The sequence below is a fragment of the Carassius auratus genome, chromosome 27 (genome assembly GCF_003368295.1).
Source record: "Carassius auratus strain Wakin chromosome 27, ASM336829v1, whole genome shotgun sequence".
Classification (NCBI taxonomy): domain Eukaryota; kingdom Metazoa; phylum Chordata; class Actinopteri; order Cypriniformes; family Cyprinidae; genus Carassius; species Carassius auratus.
Genome location: NC_039269.1, coordinates 3,831,836 through 3,846,292, shown reverse-complemented (window position 1 = coordinate 3,846,292; position 14,457 = coordinate 3,831,836). Strand labels below are relative to the sequence as shown.

The window sequence follows — 14,457 nt, the reverse complement described above, 5'->3', positions numbered from 1 at the left end:
ATATATATATATATATATATATATATATATATATATATATATATATAAATAATTTTTTTTTAATTAATAAAATCTGCATATACCTATTTATAGCCTTGTCATCCATTCACATAAGATCGAAAAGAAGGAAGTGGCGGGTAAGTAATGAAATGATCTTAGGATTCCTAGATTATCCCTGATAGGTGGAAAAGGTGTCGTTATAACTCTTATCATGTTACGACAAACCCGCTCTCCGCTATTTGCTCCAGAGAGGCTATTTCAATCGGATGGTTATTTAGAACTGCACATCCATGTTGCATATCTATTACCTGTAGCTTATACTTTCCCATGATGTTGGTGTCAGTATAAAGATTAGGTGAACTAAACTGAAATAACTTGAATTTAATTTAATTGAATCATGTCACAACCTGTCTACATTCATCTGGGACAGTATGTACAGTATAAAGTGTGCCAACATTGTAAGAATTATGTCATTTTACATTATTCCTAGACTTAAAGGGATACTCCACCGTGTTTTCATATTAAACTATGTTTTTCCCTTACCTAAGACGAGTTGATACATACCGCTCTCGTCTCAGTGCGTGCACTCAATCGATTTGGCGCGCGGTGACACTTTGAAAGCAGTTAAGGGAAAAACATAGTTTAATATAAAATCACAGTGGAGTATCCCTTTAAGAATACTGTTAAGTGTGATTCATAAAGGTTTATTGTATTTTAAACTATGTTTAGACTTAGTATCAGCCCCTTGAGTTGAGAGTTGGAGAGGTATCCTGTATGATAGTTGGCTTTTTCAAATTTACACTAATATAGGCTACATATATATGTTGAATTCAGCTAAAGCAGGCCACTACTGTTAAACTTGTATTTTTGAGTTCATGCACTTGACAATTTCAGAGTGGGCCAGCTTGTCTGGTGAGGTGGGACATCTCTTTATAAAAAACAATTTTTAATACAAAAAAATCACAGACAGCAGCTTTAATGCAATGGTGAAAACTAAACATGTTCATGAGAGTGCTGGCATAGCAAAATGGATCAACTAAAGAAAAATATACTATGAAAACAACAGTGCAGTGTCCCTGGCCCACATCAGTACATGATAAAACCTTTTTCTAATTTCTTTGGCACCCTTATGACACCCGTTTGTGGTTGTCTTTAGCTTTACCTTTAACTTTCAGTCTTGCTGTTACTACATTCCACTGGCTATTTAGTGGCAACTCTGTTGCTGTTACTGGTTCTGCCCTTTGTCTGCTCCCCTCCGTTGACGCTCCTTCTGCAGGTACAGGATCCTGCTCTCTGGTCCTCTTCTTTGCTTCATCCACCTTCCACATGGCTCTCTTTGTCCAGTTACTGTTAGGATCAAAACAAAGTCTTTTCCCAGATACTGTCTGGATCCTGGAAGGAAGGATATTTTGTTATCAGTGCTCATATAAGCAGATTTATCGGTTTATCTGTTATCTTTTTCTGTGCTTTAGCTAAGATAACTTTATATTAAAATATTTATGCTGACTTTATTACAATTTATGTATTTCTAGCAAAGTTAAGCAGACAGTCTAGTTGATCTAATGACTTTGTCCTCTTAGGGACTGCTGTAGTTTACTTACACAACTGCTGTTATAGGACACAGTGGTTTAGTTTGTATTCTGTAGTTCAACACTTTGTCAAAAGGCAGTTTCCTGAGTCCTACTTTGAAGCAACAGCTCACTGGACGTCCATCTGTATATGTAAAAACAAATGCTGACACATTTATTACTATGATTAATCCAAATTTAATTTCATACTTCATATTTAGGTATCAGTAAAAAAGTTTTCAATTTGTTCTCACACAAGTCAACATGTCCACAAAACCACTCAGTTCTACAGCAGAGCTACGGAAGTAAAGTCTCATAACCACAAATGCACAGACCTTATCTATACTCTCACTTTATTTCAAACCATACCACAAGTCATAAATGCACCTCATTCACAGAAAAAAAAAATAAACAAAAAACTTACCGGTATACACACAGAGGGACCCGAAAATGACCCCAAAAACACAAGCCGTGAAAATCAGCATCACCTTGATCAAGTCGTCTAGCCAAACTGCAATGACCAACTCGGGTGAAAGTTTTAATAAAGGAGCAGGAAACCGCACATCTGCCTACCCCTCTAGACAGGGTAGAATTTGTGGTAACCTAGCTGCCCAGTGGAAGACTATGTGCTGCTAATTAATTTCCCCACATACTAGAGTAAAAGCTGTTATATGAAATCTCCAGTGGTCGGAGTGTTAAACACAACAAACTGACTAATATACGAACGGAAATCATTATTCATTTATTCGTGAATTTATTTTATTGTTGCTTTTTTTCCTCACTTTATGCAGAAAGTGTTTGATTTTCTCTTTAAATACTACGAGGTGATATTTTTCTTCAGGTGAAGCTTTAATTTGCAGTTATAATTTGTAAAACTGTTCTACATGCAGATTTTGCTTGTTTGATGCGTTTGAACTGGTCACATGAAATTGTCATGTCAACCAACAGAAAGCTGTATATATATATATTTTTTTTTTTTTTGTATGAACTGTACCTTTTGGAACACTATTGGAAATCAACAATGGACCTTTTTTGCCTTTGTGCTTATATGACAGCACCTTTAAGATAACCCCTGTAAGATAATACAGTCCTTTAAAACCAACTTCACTGACTGGACTTCAATTGTAGCATTACTGAAGAAGAAGCTAAGCTAGCTAACCAATAGGTTTATTTGTGGTTACATGGGGGCTTAATGGAACAAATGACTAGAAGGGGGCTTCAGCCACAGACAGGATTCGTCCACCTACAGTTTAGGATATAAGTCATCAAACAAAGTGATAAATAATTCCCCAGTGGTCTGAGTGAGAAAACAAGCAGTTGGCAGACATTTTTATTCAAAGTGACTTTTTTTTTTCTTCAGTTCATGCATTTTCAGACCTGCTAGCTCCATCTACTGTTTGAGCTACAGGAACACTTAGTAACTAAATGTGCATAAAATACTTTTCGGAAGTTTGGGATTGTTTTGAGTTTTGAGTGTCTTATGCTCACGGAGACTGCATTTATTTGATCAAACATTTTGAAATATTATTAGGCTATCATTCAAAATAGTTGTTTTCTACTTATTCTAAATGTTAAAAGCAGTTGTACTGCTTAGTATCTTTGTGGAAACCATGGTGTATTTCTTCAGGATATTTGATGAAAATAAAGTGCTTCTTAACATAAATCTTGGGTCTTACGATGCATGATTTAATGGTCATAGTTTTGTCCTTCTAATATTTACACAAACTGCTTCTGAAACAATTCAAATTTTCAGCCTGAAACAATACTGTTCACCCCTTCCCACCAATCACTGGGCCCAATTTTCGATCCAATCGCTTTCTATCAAATTACAGAAGTAAAATATCGAATAACCAGTATGGGTTTTCCTTTCTAAAGTCAAATAACATGTTCCATTACGGTCAACTGACGGTCATTGTGACTATAGAGTGGACCGTCAACAAGAGAGGAAAATGAGAGGGGTAAAAGACAAACCACATGCAAAAATTTAAAGCAGTTCATCTGTAAGTAAGCCACAGGTGCACTTTCACCATCACTCTAAACCAAAAGCTACCATGACATGTGAAACTGCTCCTGGGCGTATCTACACATGACTGTACTTCCTGTGTCTTCACACATACAACATCCGTCGAAAATGTATTCATGTCTATAGATTAGGTCTCTAGATTAGGTCTCTAGATTAGTCAATAAATAAAACATATATCTGGTGTCATATAGTTTATGATAGCATTTGCTTAGCTAAAAGAGAATGTTAAAGCGCATGTCTTGGAAATAACATACGTGGAAACCAAACAAGGGGGGAAACCCCACCAAACCAATGCTAGCTCTGTGAATTAGGAGGTTCTTCCTCTCACAGTTTGGTCGGCAACACTCATGCAGTGGCAGATGCTCAGCATCCCCACCATGAACCCACATATTGAGCTCTCACAGTGAGGTTTTGCTCTCTCACACCCTCTGTACTGCTAATATGGAAAGCATGCACCTTTGACTTTAGCCATTATGGAGCATCATAATGGGCCACACATATACTTTTCCATCGTATCATCTAGATTTTGACTGTTCATTTACAAGGTAATCTTTGAATAATTGCTTAAATGTTCCTCGTTTATAAGTTGTTTTGGATAAAGGCATCTGCTAAACTAATTGTGGCGAGGGGGGCAGGGCCGAGGGACGTGGGAACGAGGAGTGAGGCCGGCGGAATGATTGGGAAATCAGCGACACCTGCGCCCCACCGCCGGTCTCGAGTCCCACGTAGGAGATGTAAGGATATAAAACTGGAGCGACGACCGTGAAGGACGAGAGAGGACCAGGCCTGGGATTTTAGTTTATGTTTTGCTTTTTATTTGTGCACATCAGTCATCCGTGAGGGGCTGATACGCTGTTCTGTTTATTTTGTGATTATTAAAGTCTCTGTTTGATTGTGTGCCGGTTCCCGCCTCCTTCTTCCCGATGAATAGGAAGTTGAATTCATTAAACTAATACATGTACATTTTATGGCTGGGAGGCTATCAGTTCTTCAGTCTATAGCATGATGCAATGTCTAAGTGTAATTCTGGATGTAATGTTCGGTTGCTCACTGTGACTAATACTTTCCACTATAGGCACGTGCCGTGGGGCAGCCCCTTTGTCAAGATTTTTTTTTTTTTTTTTTTTAATTAAACTCGCTTTTATGAAGGCCTGCCCAATCCAACTATTAGTAAAATTAATAAATATTAATTTAGGTGTAAATAAAATGATCCTAATGATAAGCCTTTCTTCAAATGATCTCATCCGGGACCATCCCTCACGTTAGTCATTTTGCGCACTACACGTCCACGGCTGCTGGTAAGTTGAGTTCTCATTGGAGTTTGTATACTCATTTTATTAAGAATGTCCTGAAGAGAGCAGGTACAGCCTGTAGCCTGTGGAAGTAACATCAGCTGCAGCAAGGGGCTAATGTTTTTGTTCAATATTTTCCTAATGACAATTTTATGATTGGTTTAAAAAGGCTACTACAGACACCTTTTTTTTTTTTTTATCATGGAATAAGGCAGGAAATTTTTCTATACTAACTTACATGTCAATCAGTACTGCATTATTCATATAGTTTTGGCTATTTATTTATGTCTTCATGTTCATGTTACTTCATCAGTAAAAACGTTTCTGCTTTTTATTCAGCTCAGCTATAGCGATGGCAGGATGGTTTTGTTCATATCAGGGATTTCCTGCACTTCATAAATTATTACTTCAATGAGACTGTTTTGGACTTGCGCGAGAGCGCCATCTGGCTTCCAGTGTGAATAAGGCATTCACTGCACGAGAGAGTTCAGTGCTTCATGATGTTCACGTCTCCTCATGTTGGATACAAATAAAACATCAGGTCATGCATAGACTATCCATAACAAAGTGCCATAAAAATTATCACAACACATGGTAAAACAGGCGTATACTAATTTTCTCATCCTCCAATTTATCAATCCTGTTTTTATGATCATCATTCAAAAAATTAATACATTTATAACAGGATTAGAATAGAATTTTATTTTATTTTATTAACACCAACAGTAGTGTTTACAACAGCAAATCTACCATACCCTACCATACCCTATTAACTATTAAATAATAATAATAATAATAATAATAATAATAACAATAATAATAATAATGAATCAGTTTCTAATTCCAGAGTAATTAAAAAAAATAGTAAACTTAGAACACTTAAACCATTTTTTTTTTTTTTACTTAAAATGGTATTTTCTGTTCTGTGATTCTTTTTGAAAACTCTGTCGTGTAATTTGCTGCTGCATCAATACAGAAGCATCGATTTCGATACACGTATCAGCAAGGAGCACAGCCGTGTTCCTTGTGCCTCTTTTATAGTTTAAGCACCTCCCCCTCCAAAAGTCTCCTGCTCATCTTTTGCTTCACAATGCTTCATTCTGTGTCCGATGGGGGTTAAACGAGTGCTGGTAGAAAGTTGTCTCCTTGCTATTTAGCACAGCTGCAAAACCGCAAGGAGGTACTGTATGTACATAGATGATGACTGGCCAAATTAACCACAGGAAAGAAATGAGGACATTCACTATTCCTCAGAATTGGGGAAGTGGGTGTTTAGAAAAACAATTAACTACTAAAGTGCATAGTGATTAATTATTTGTGTGCTAGAACAGTAAGAAAAATCATAGTTTGATCAATTAAATCTAAGATATAAAGAAAGCAGCTATTTACACTTAGTGTAAAAATTCTATTTTTTGAACACTAAAGGTAAATAGTGGAAGATGCAACTTGAACTAAGCAACAAATAGCATTTTTTTTTTTTTTTTTTTACATTACATGCAAATAGTGATAAATGCTATTCAGTGTAAATAGCAGTAACATGCTATTTGTACTAAAGTAATATCTGCATAATAGCCATAAAAAATTATCAAAGTAGCTGTAACAATCTAGAATAAAGAGGGCATATTCACTATATTATTCACCTGAAACTAATTTGCTGCTTATTCATATTTAGTACGGTAGTTGTTAAGTTTAGTCGTGGTGTAGATTAGGGAATCTAAAATATGGCATGCAGAATAATGCATTAATATGTGCTTTATAAGTGCCAAAAACAGACAATATGCATGTTAATAAGCAACTAGTAAATAGCAAGAACAATACTTACCACTCTATTGTATTTGCCTGATCAAGGCATGTTTTGTACATTTACCTTGTATAATAATGTCTTGTATAATTCTTGATGTCTTTAGTTTTTTTTTCATGTTTTCAGTTCATCCTAGAGTGCAGGGTAGAATTTAGTCAGAGGCATCTAGATTTGGTTTTATCGTCGCTTGAGATGTTTCAGTGCTCTCGAGTGGTTAAACTGTTACTGTACCATATTGATTTTTACCTTTTTGTAGAATACATTGCACTTTTAAGTTTACTTCAAAAGCCCCGACAGTGGTCCATCTATGTTCTGAAAAATAACTTAAATAAGTTAATGTGACTTAAAATACTGATAATTAAAGCTACATAGATTAAATTACTTAAAAAGTACCACTTATAATACAATAAAAACACAATAAAAACAAAAATACATGATCAAATCTTTTAATAATTGTAATAAAATACAAATTATAGATATACACAGAAAACTTTTTATAAAGTTAAATAATTTTTTTTTTTAAACGTAATCCTGTACATTGATATATACTGTATATATATATATATATATATATATATATATATATATATATATATATATATATATATATTGTAACTTAAAGTGTGTGATGTACAATAAAGTGCAATAAAAAGAAAACCATTAAAAATGCAAAGTCATACAGTTCAACCAACAATTTTCATCCAAAAGGGTCATCATTTAAATCTGTGCCGATAACCGAGTCCTATTTGCGGCGGATGTATTCACAGGAACCTGTGTCACAGATTGACGAGCCGTTTTGTTTGATACCGACTGCCGTTTTTTGTTCTTTTGATCCAGGTAATTCATTGCGTTTTTGGCCCATGATGAGGAGGGATCTGAGCAGATTGTTTTTCTTTTGATTGTAAGAAATCTACAGAATAAATTAAAACGAGCTATTATTTAATATCTTCCAGTCCTATTATGAACAATATTAGGTAAAATAAAGCTTTTATTCTGCCTTTAGATCAAGTCTTAATAATACTAGATAAATCTGCAATAATCTGAATAGATTCTCACCTCGCAGCATCCACAGAGAACAAGGGTTTGCTCTGGATTGTGTAGTTTAGCAGATTCTTCAGAGGGACTTTAGTATCTGAAGTTGTCAGACAGCTTGAAATAACGCGAGCATCTATTAGAGATAAAAGAAAATTTGTTTAAACTATAACTTTAAAAACCTTACAAATGCACTTAGCATCACCATATCCATCATCAGTAATGAATCTAGTGCCAATACATACAAGACTTTCTGTATATTAGTAAGAATGTGTGAAACCCACCTTGAATTGAGAACAAGACCAGAAGCCACAACAGCAGAACTGCATAGAAACCCAACATACAAGACTTCATTTTCTAGCTTGGTCGTCACCCGTGATGTGACCCTCAAGAAAGACAGCGTCTATTTAAGCTCAGCCCTGAACTGGGACACAAAGAGCAACCGCCCACAGATACAGCTCCAATCTCACGCCACCACAGGCAGAAAACTTGGGTAATACTCAACAAACCACTACCCAGAACACCTGTCAAGGTTTTTACTAATCATGACATATGGTCATAAAATGTCACGTATGGTGACAAAAATGTCCAATGAATAACTGTTGTTTTCTGTGTAAGATCCAGACACAACATGAAATCAATATTTACATATTCATAAACTAGTTGGAAACGAGGACATTTAACACAATCTGTATTTGAAACAGATGATTTTACTATAATGTTTAATATAATGTATAGTATTGCCTATTACTGACAAATTTAACTTTGCTGTACTTTTAACTCTGTTTGATGTATTTCCTGATATTTTAGGTCATGGTGGTCTGCTTCTTTCCCCTACCACAGTTAGGGGCTTTTATCATGCAAGCAGTATCAGAGTGCTGATCCTTGTGGTTGAAAGATTTTTTTTTTTTTAAGCCTTGAGAAAGTAATCAATGTAATAATCAGTTAAACTTGGTGCGAGGTGCATTTAAGTGCTTTGGTTAAAGTAGTTTGGCAGTGTACATTTTTTATTTCTTTAATAACTGCTTTTTTTTTCTTTTTTCTTTTTGTGGAAAATTTGGATTATAGAATGCATATCTGTTTGTTTTTGCCCTGTTTTCATTCAATTTGTGAAGGTTCTGTAAACTGAGGCATTTTATTTTGTAACGGTACAATATTGTCATTTTTGGTACATGCAACATAAATCGTTTTCTTCTGAATGAAATACTAATATTTGATTAATTTAAACAAATGTATGTTTTCTTACAGACAAACCCCAACTTGGAAACTCAGTAATTTCAAATTTCATCACACATAATTGTTTTTACTTTTTATGTAGCCTACATTCATCTCATAAATATGATCTTTCCATTATCATTACATACAAAAGGGAAATGGGACTAACAAAATACACCTTGAAACAATCCAGAGGGAAACATGGACGAAACAGAACTACAAACCAAAAGTTGAGATCACAAAACAAGTGCATGACAAAGCTACACTCAGCCTGTTTCGACCTCACTGTTTGGAGTGTTTTTGAAGCTTCTGCCACTGATCTGGATGAGCTCACAGAGACTGTAACTTCTTAAATCAGTTTCTGTGAAGACATGTGCATTCCTACCAGGACTCATTTAACCTACAATAATGACAAACCATGGTTCACTTCAAAACTCAGACAGCTCTTTCAAGCCAAAGAAGATGCTCGCAGAAATGGGGACAGATTCTTGTATAAATACACTACATGAGAGAGTTCAGTGCTTCATGATGTTCACATCTCCTCATTTTGGATACAAATAAAACATCAGGTCATGCATAGACTATCAATTCTGTCATTTTGAATTGAAATCTAGATTTACATCTAAAAACACCTGCCCGAAAAACAAATGATTAAAATTACATATTTATTCAGTATATATATATATATATATATATATATATATATATATATATATATATATATATATATATATATATATATATATATAAAACAAATAATAATCATAATAATAATAATAATAGTTTCTAATTCTAGAGTAATTAAAAGGTGCAAAATAATTTTTTTTTAACTTAACTTAAACCATTTTTTAAACTTAAAATGGTCTTTTCTGTTCTGTGATTTGTTTTCAAAACTGCGTCATGTCATTTGCTGCTGTATCAATACAGAAGCATCCATTTCGATACACGTATCATCAAGGAGCACAGCCGTTTTTTATATTTTGAGCACCTACCCCTCCAAAGGTCTCTGTACGGCCCTGCTTTCCAAAATGCTCATCTTTCGCTGCATTCTGGGTGTTAAACAAGCGCTGGTAGAAAGTTGTCTCCTTGCTATTTTGCACAGCTGCAAAACCGCAAGGAGGTACTGTATGTACATAGATGATGACTGGCCAAATTAACCACATGAAAGAAACGAGGACATTCACTATTCCTCAGAATTGGGGAAGTGGGTGTTTAGAAAAACAATTACCAACTAAAGTGCATAGTAATTAATTATTTGTGTGCTTGAAGAACAGTAAGAAAAGTCATAGTTTGATCAATCAAATATATATAAAGACAGCAGCTATTTACATGCTATACAGCTATTTAATGCTATTTATAGGGAACTCAGTGTAAATGGTGGAAGATGCAACTTGAACTAAGCAACAAATAGCATTTTTTTTTTATTTTTGTTTACATTACGTGTTCAAATAATGCTAAATGCTATTCAGTGTAAATAGCAGTAATCTGCTATTTGTACTAAAGTAATATCTGCGCAGTAGCCTTAAAAATTAATCAAAGTAGCTGTAACACTCTAGAAAAGGGTTATATAAATCTTGCCCTGGAGGGCCAATTCGGTGCAGAGTTTGGCTCCAACCCTGATCAAAGTCACCTGCCTGTGATTTTCTAATAATCCTAAAACCATTGATTAGCATGCTCAGGTGCGTTTGACTAGAGTTGGAGCCAAACTCTGCACCGCATTGGCCCTCCAGTGCAAGATTTGAATAGCCCTGCTCTCGAATAAGAAATAAGAGTTTTTCCATGAACTAACTACTAATTTGCTAATTACTAATATTTAGTATGGTAGTTGTTAAGTTTTGTCGTGGTGTAGATTAGGGAATCTATAATATGACCATGCAGAATAATGCATTAATATGTGCTTTATGAGTGCTCATAAACAACCAATATGCGTGTTAATAAGCAACTAGTAAATAGCAAGAACAATAGTTACCACTCTATTGTATTTGTCTGATCAATGCATATTTTTTACATTTACCCTAAAAGTGTTGTATAACTATAGATGGCTTTAGTTTTTTTCATGTTTTCAGTTCATCCTAGAGTGCAGGGTAGAATTTAGTCAGAGGCATCTAGATTTGGTTTTATCGTCGCTTGAGATGTTTCAGTGCTCTCGAGTGGTTAAACTGTTACTGTACCATATTGATTTTTACCTTTTTGTAGAATACATTGCACTTTTTAAGTTTACTTCAAAAGCCCCGACAGTGGTCCATCTATGTTCTGAAAAATAACTTTAAAAAGTTAATTTGACTTAAAATATTGATAATTAAAGCTACATAGATTAAAATACTTAAGTTCATCACTTAAAAGTAGTCTGACACAGAGGATTGTTTTTTTATATTTGACAACAGTGTCTCTACACATACAATAAAAAAATACATAATCAAATCTTTGAATAGTTTTAATAAAATACAAATTATAGATATACATATAAAACATAAAATTACGAAAACAGTTTTTTTTAAAAGTAATCCTATAAATTTTTTTTTAATCGTAACTTAAATTGTGTGATGTACAATAAAGTGCAATAAAAAGAAAACCATTAAAAACAGTCATACAGTTCAACCAACAATTTTCATCCAAAAGGGTCATCATTTAAATCTGTGCCGATAACTGAGTCCTATTTGCGGTGGATGTATTCACAGGAACCTGTGTCACAGATTGACGAGCCGTTTTGTTTGATACCGACTGCTGTTTTTTGTTCTTTTGATCCAGGTAATTCATTGCGTTTTTGGCCCATGATGAGGAGGGATCTGAGCAGATTGTTTTTCTTTTGATTGTAAGAAATCTACAGAATAAAATAAAACGAGCTATTATTTAATATCTTCCAGTCCTATTATGAACAATATTAGGTAAAATAAAGCTTTTATTCTGCCTTTAGATCATGTATTAATAATACTAGATAAATCTGCAATAATCTGAATAGATTCTCACCTCGCAGCATCCACAGAGAACAAGGGTTTGCTCTGGATTGTGTAGTTTAGCAGATTCTTCAGAGGGACTTTAGTATCTGAAGTTGTCAGACAGCTTGAAATAACGCGAGCATCTATTAGAGATAAAAGAAAATTTGTTTAAACTATAACTTTAAAAACCTTACAAATGCACTTAGCATCACCATATCCATCATCAGTAATGAATCTAGTGCCAATACATACAAGACTTTCTGTATATTAGTAAGAATGTGTAAAACCCACCTTGAATTGAGAACAAGACCAGAAGCCACAGCATCAGAGCTGCATAGAAACCCAACATACAAGACTTCATTTTCTAGCTTGGTCGTCACCCGTGATGTGACCCTCAAGAAAGACAGCGTCTATTTAAGCTCAGCCCTGAACTGGGACACAAAGAGCAACCGCCCACAGATACAGCTCCAATCTCACGCCACCACAGGCAGAAAACTTGGGTAATACTCAACAAACCATTAACCAGAACACCTGTCAAGGTTTTTACTAATCATGACATATGGTCATAAAATGTCACGTATGGTGACAAAAATGTCCAATGAATAACTGTTGTTATCTGTGTAAGATCCAGACACAACATGTAATCAATATTTACATATTCATAAACTAGTTGGAAACGAGGACATTTAACACAATGTGTATTTGAAACAGATGATTTTAATATAATGATTAAAATAATGAATAGTATTGCCTATTACTGACAAATTTAACTTTGATGTATTTCCTGATTTTTAGGTCATGCTGGTCTGCTTCCTTCCCCTACTACATTCAGCGGCTTTTATCATGCAAGCAGTATCAGAGTGCCTATCTGATCCTTGTGGTTGAAAGATTTATTTTTATTTTTTTAAGCCATAAGAAAGTCAATGCAGTTACACTGCAATCAGTTTTGCAGTGTATTTATTTTTACTTGTAATTTTTTATAAATAAAAAAAAGAAAGAACTTAAAATGATGACAAAAGAAGGATTTAGAATGTGGATCTGTTTGTTTTTGCTTTATGTTTTTATTCAATTTGTGAAGGTTCTGTAAACTGAAGAATTTTATTTTGTAACTGTACAATACTGTCATATTTTGTACATGAAACATAAATCAATTACTTGTGAATTAAGCACTGATAATTTTCTTAATTTCAACAAATTTATCGTCAGTACAGACACTGCCTCCATTTTGTTTGACATGTTTTCTCACGTACAAACCCCCAACCTGTAAACTCAGGCATTTCGACCTCACTGTTTGGAGTGTTTTTGAAGCTTCTGCCACTGATCTGGATGAGCTCATAGAAACTGTAACTTCTTATGTCAGTTTCTGTGAAGACATGTGCATTACTACCAGGAATCATTTAACCTACAACAATGACAAACCATGGTTCACTGCAAAACTCAGACAGCTCTTTCAAGCCAAAGAAGATGCACGCAGGAATGAGGACAGATTTTTAAATAAACAGGCAAAATACACACTGGCATGGACCCTGCTTTAGTGTGGAAACGCCTGAAAGACATCACCAATTAAAATACACTATCCCCCAGCACTATGAAAAAAAAAAAAAAAAAAAACACATTCACACCTCTTGCAACCCCCTTTCCCCCGCACCTGCAATTCAGATCAGTGAAGATGATGTGTGCCAGGTTTTCGGAAAGAACAAGAGAAGAAAGGGACTAAGCCCAGACGGTGTGACACTAGCCTCTCTGAAAACCTGCGGTGACCAGCTGGCCCTCATCTTCACACAGATCTTCAACAGATCACTTGAGCTTTATGAAGTCCCCTTATGATTCAAACGCTCTACCATCATTCATACACAACCCCCAGGGGGACTGTGGAGATGATTGTGGACTTCAGGAGCAAACCCCCTTGTACTCCCTCCACTCACCACCATGGACAGCACTGTAACGACAGTGGAGTCATTTAGGTTCCTGGGCACCACAATCTCTCAAGACCTGAAGTAGGACAATCACATTCAGTCCATTGTGAAAAAGGCCCAGCAGAGGCTGTACGTCCTTTGCCAGCTGAGGAAGTTTAACCTGCCACAGGAGCTGCTGAAACAGTTCTACTCCACCATCATTGAATCTGTCCTCTTCACTTCTATAACTGTCTGATTCAGCTCAGCTACCAAATCTGACCTCAGAAGACTATAGCAGATATAGACTATTCAAGAAACTGTGCTCATTCAGAGTGAGCAAAAGTGCTAGCAAAATCACTCTAAATTAAATAATTTCATTTGAATGGAAAACTGCTTTCTTTGTATACGCTGAACATGCAGTCATAAATGCTTTCATTTACTAGAGAAGCAGAAATATCAATCTTAGATAGAGACAGAGATATGCGGAAGTAATGACGTTTTAATATTCTTATCTTTACCTCATCCGAATGGTGTAATCAATGAAGAATCACCTGTGAAAGTCGTGACATTTGCCAAGTATAATAACCCATACTCAGAATTGGTGCTCTGCATTTAACCCATCCAAGGGCAAACACACACCCGGAAAAGTGGACAACTATAGAGCAGTGGGGAGCAACTGGGGGCTCAGTGCATTG

At 35.2% G+C, this 14,457-nt stretch overlaps 2 protein-coding genes and 1 long non-coding RNA gene across 3 annotated transcripts; all 3 read right to left on the bottom strand.

Annotated features, from left to right (window-relative positions):
* Positions 1 to 653: 653 nt before the first annotated feature.
* Positions 654 to 2,269, bottom strand: LOC113046347 (C-C motif chemokine 12-like). Its single transcript, XM_026207234.1, has 3 exons — positions 1,993 to 2,269; positions 1,602 to 1,713; positions 654 to 1,392 (listed from the first exon to the last, which is right to left on the bottom strand). Exons 1-3 carry the CDS (start codon positions 2,051 to 2,053, stop codon positions 1,128 to 1,130), a joined length of 438 nt encoding a protein of 145 aa, XP_026063019.1. The 5' UTR covers positions 2,054 to 2,269; the 3' UTR covers positions 654 to 1,127.
* Positions 2,270 to 7,323: 5,054 nt separating this feature from the next.
* On the bottom strand, positions 7,324 to 8,165 carry LOC113046346 (uncharacterized). Its single transcript, XR_003276068.1, has 3 exons — positions 8,001 to 8,165; positions 7,741 to 7,852; positions 7,324 to 7,594 (listed from the first exon to the last, which is right to left on the bottom strand). It is a non-coding gene; the product is annotated as an uncharacterized LOC113046346 (long non-coding RNA).
* Positions 8,166 to 11,441: 3,276 nt separating this feature from the next.
* LOC113046345 (C-C motif chemokine 2-like) lies at positions 11,442 to 12,338 on the bottom strand. Its single transcript, XM_026207233.1, has 3 exons — positions 12,159 to 12,338; positions 11,899 to 12,010; positions 11,442 to 11,752 (listed from the first exon to the last, which is right to left on the bottom strand). Exons 1-3 carry the CDS (start codon positions 12,226 to 12,228, stop codon positions 11,560 to 11,562), a joined length of 375 nt encoding a protein of 124 aa, XP_026063018.1. The 5' UTR covers positions 12,229 to 12,338; the 3' UTR covers positions 11,442 to 11,559.
* Between the last annotated feature and the right edge of the window lie 2,119 nt (positions 12,339 to 14,457).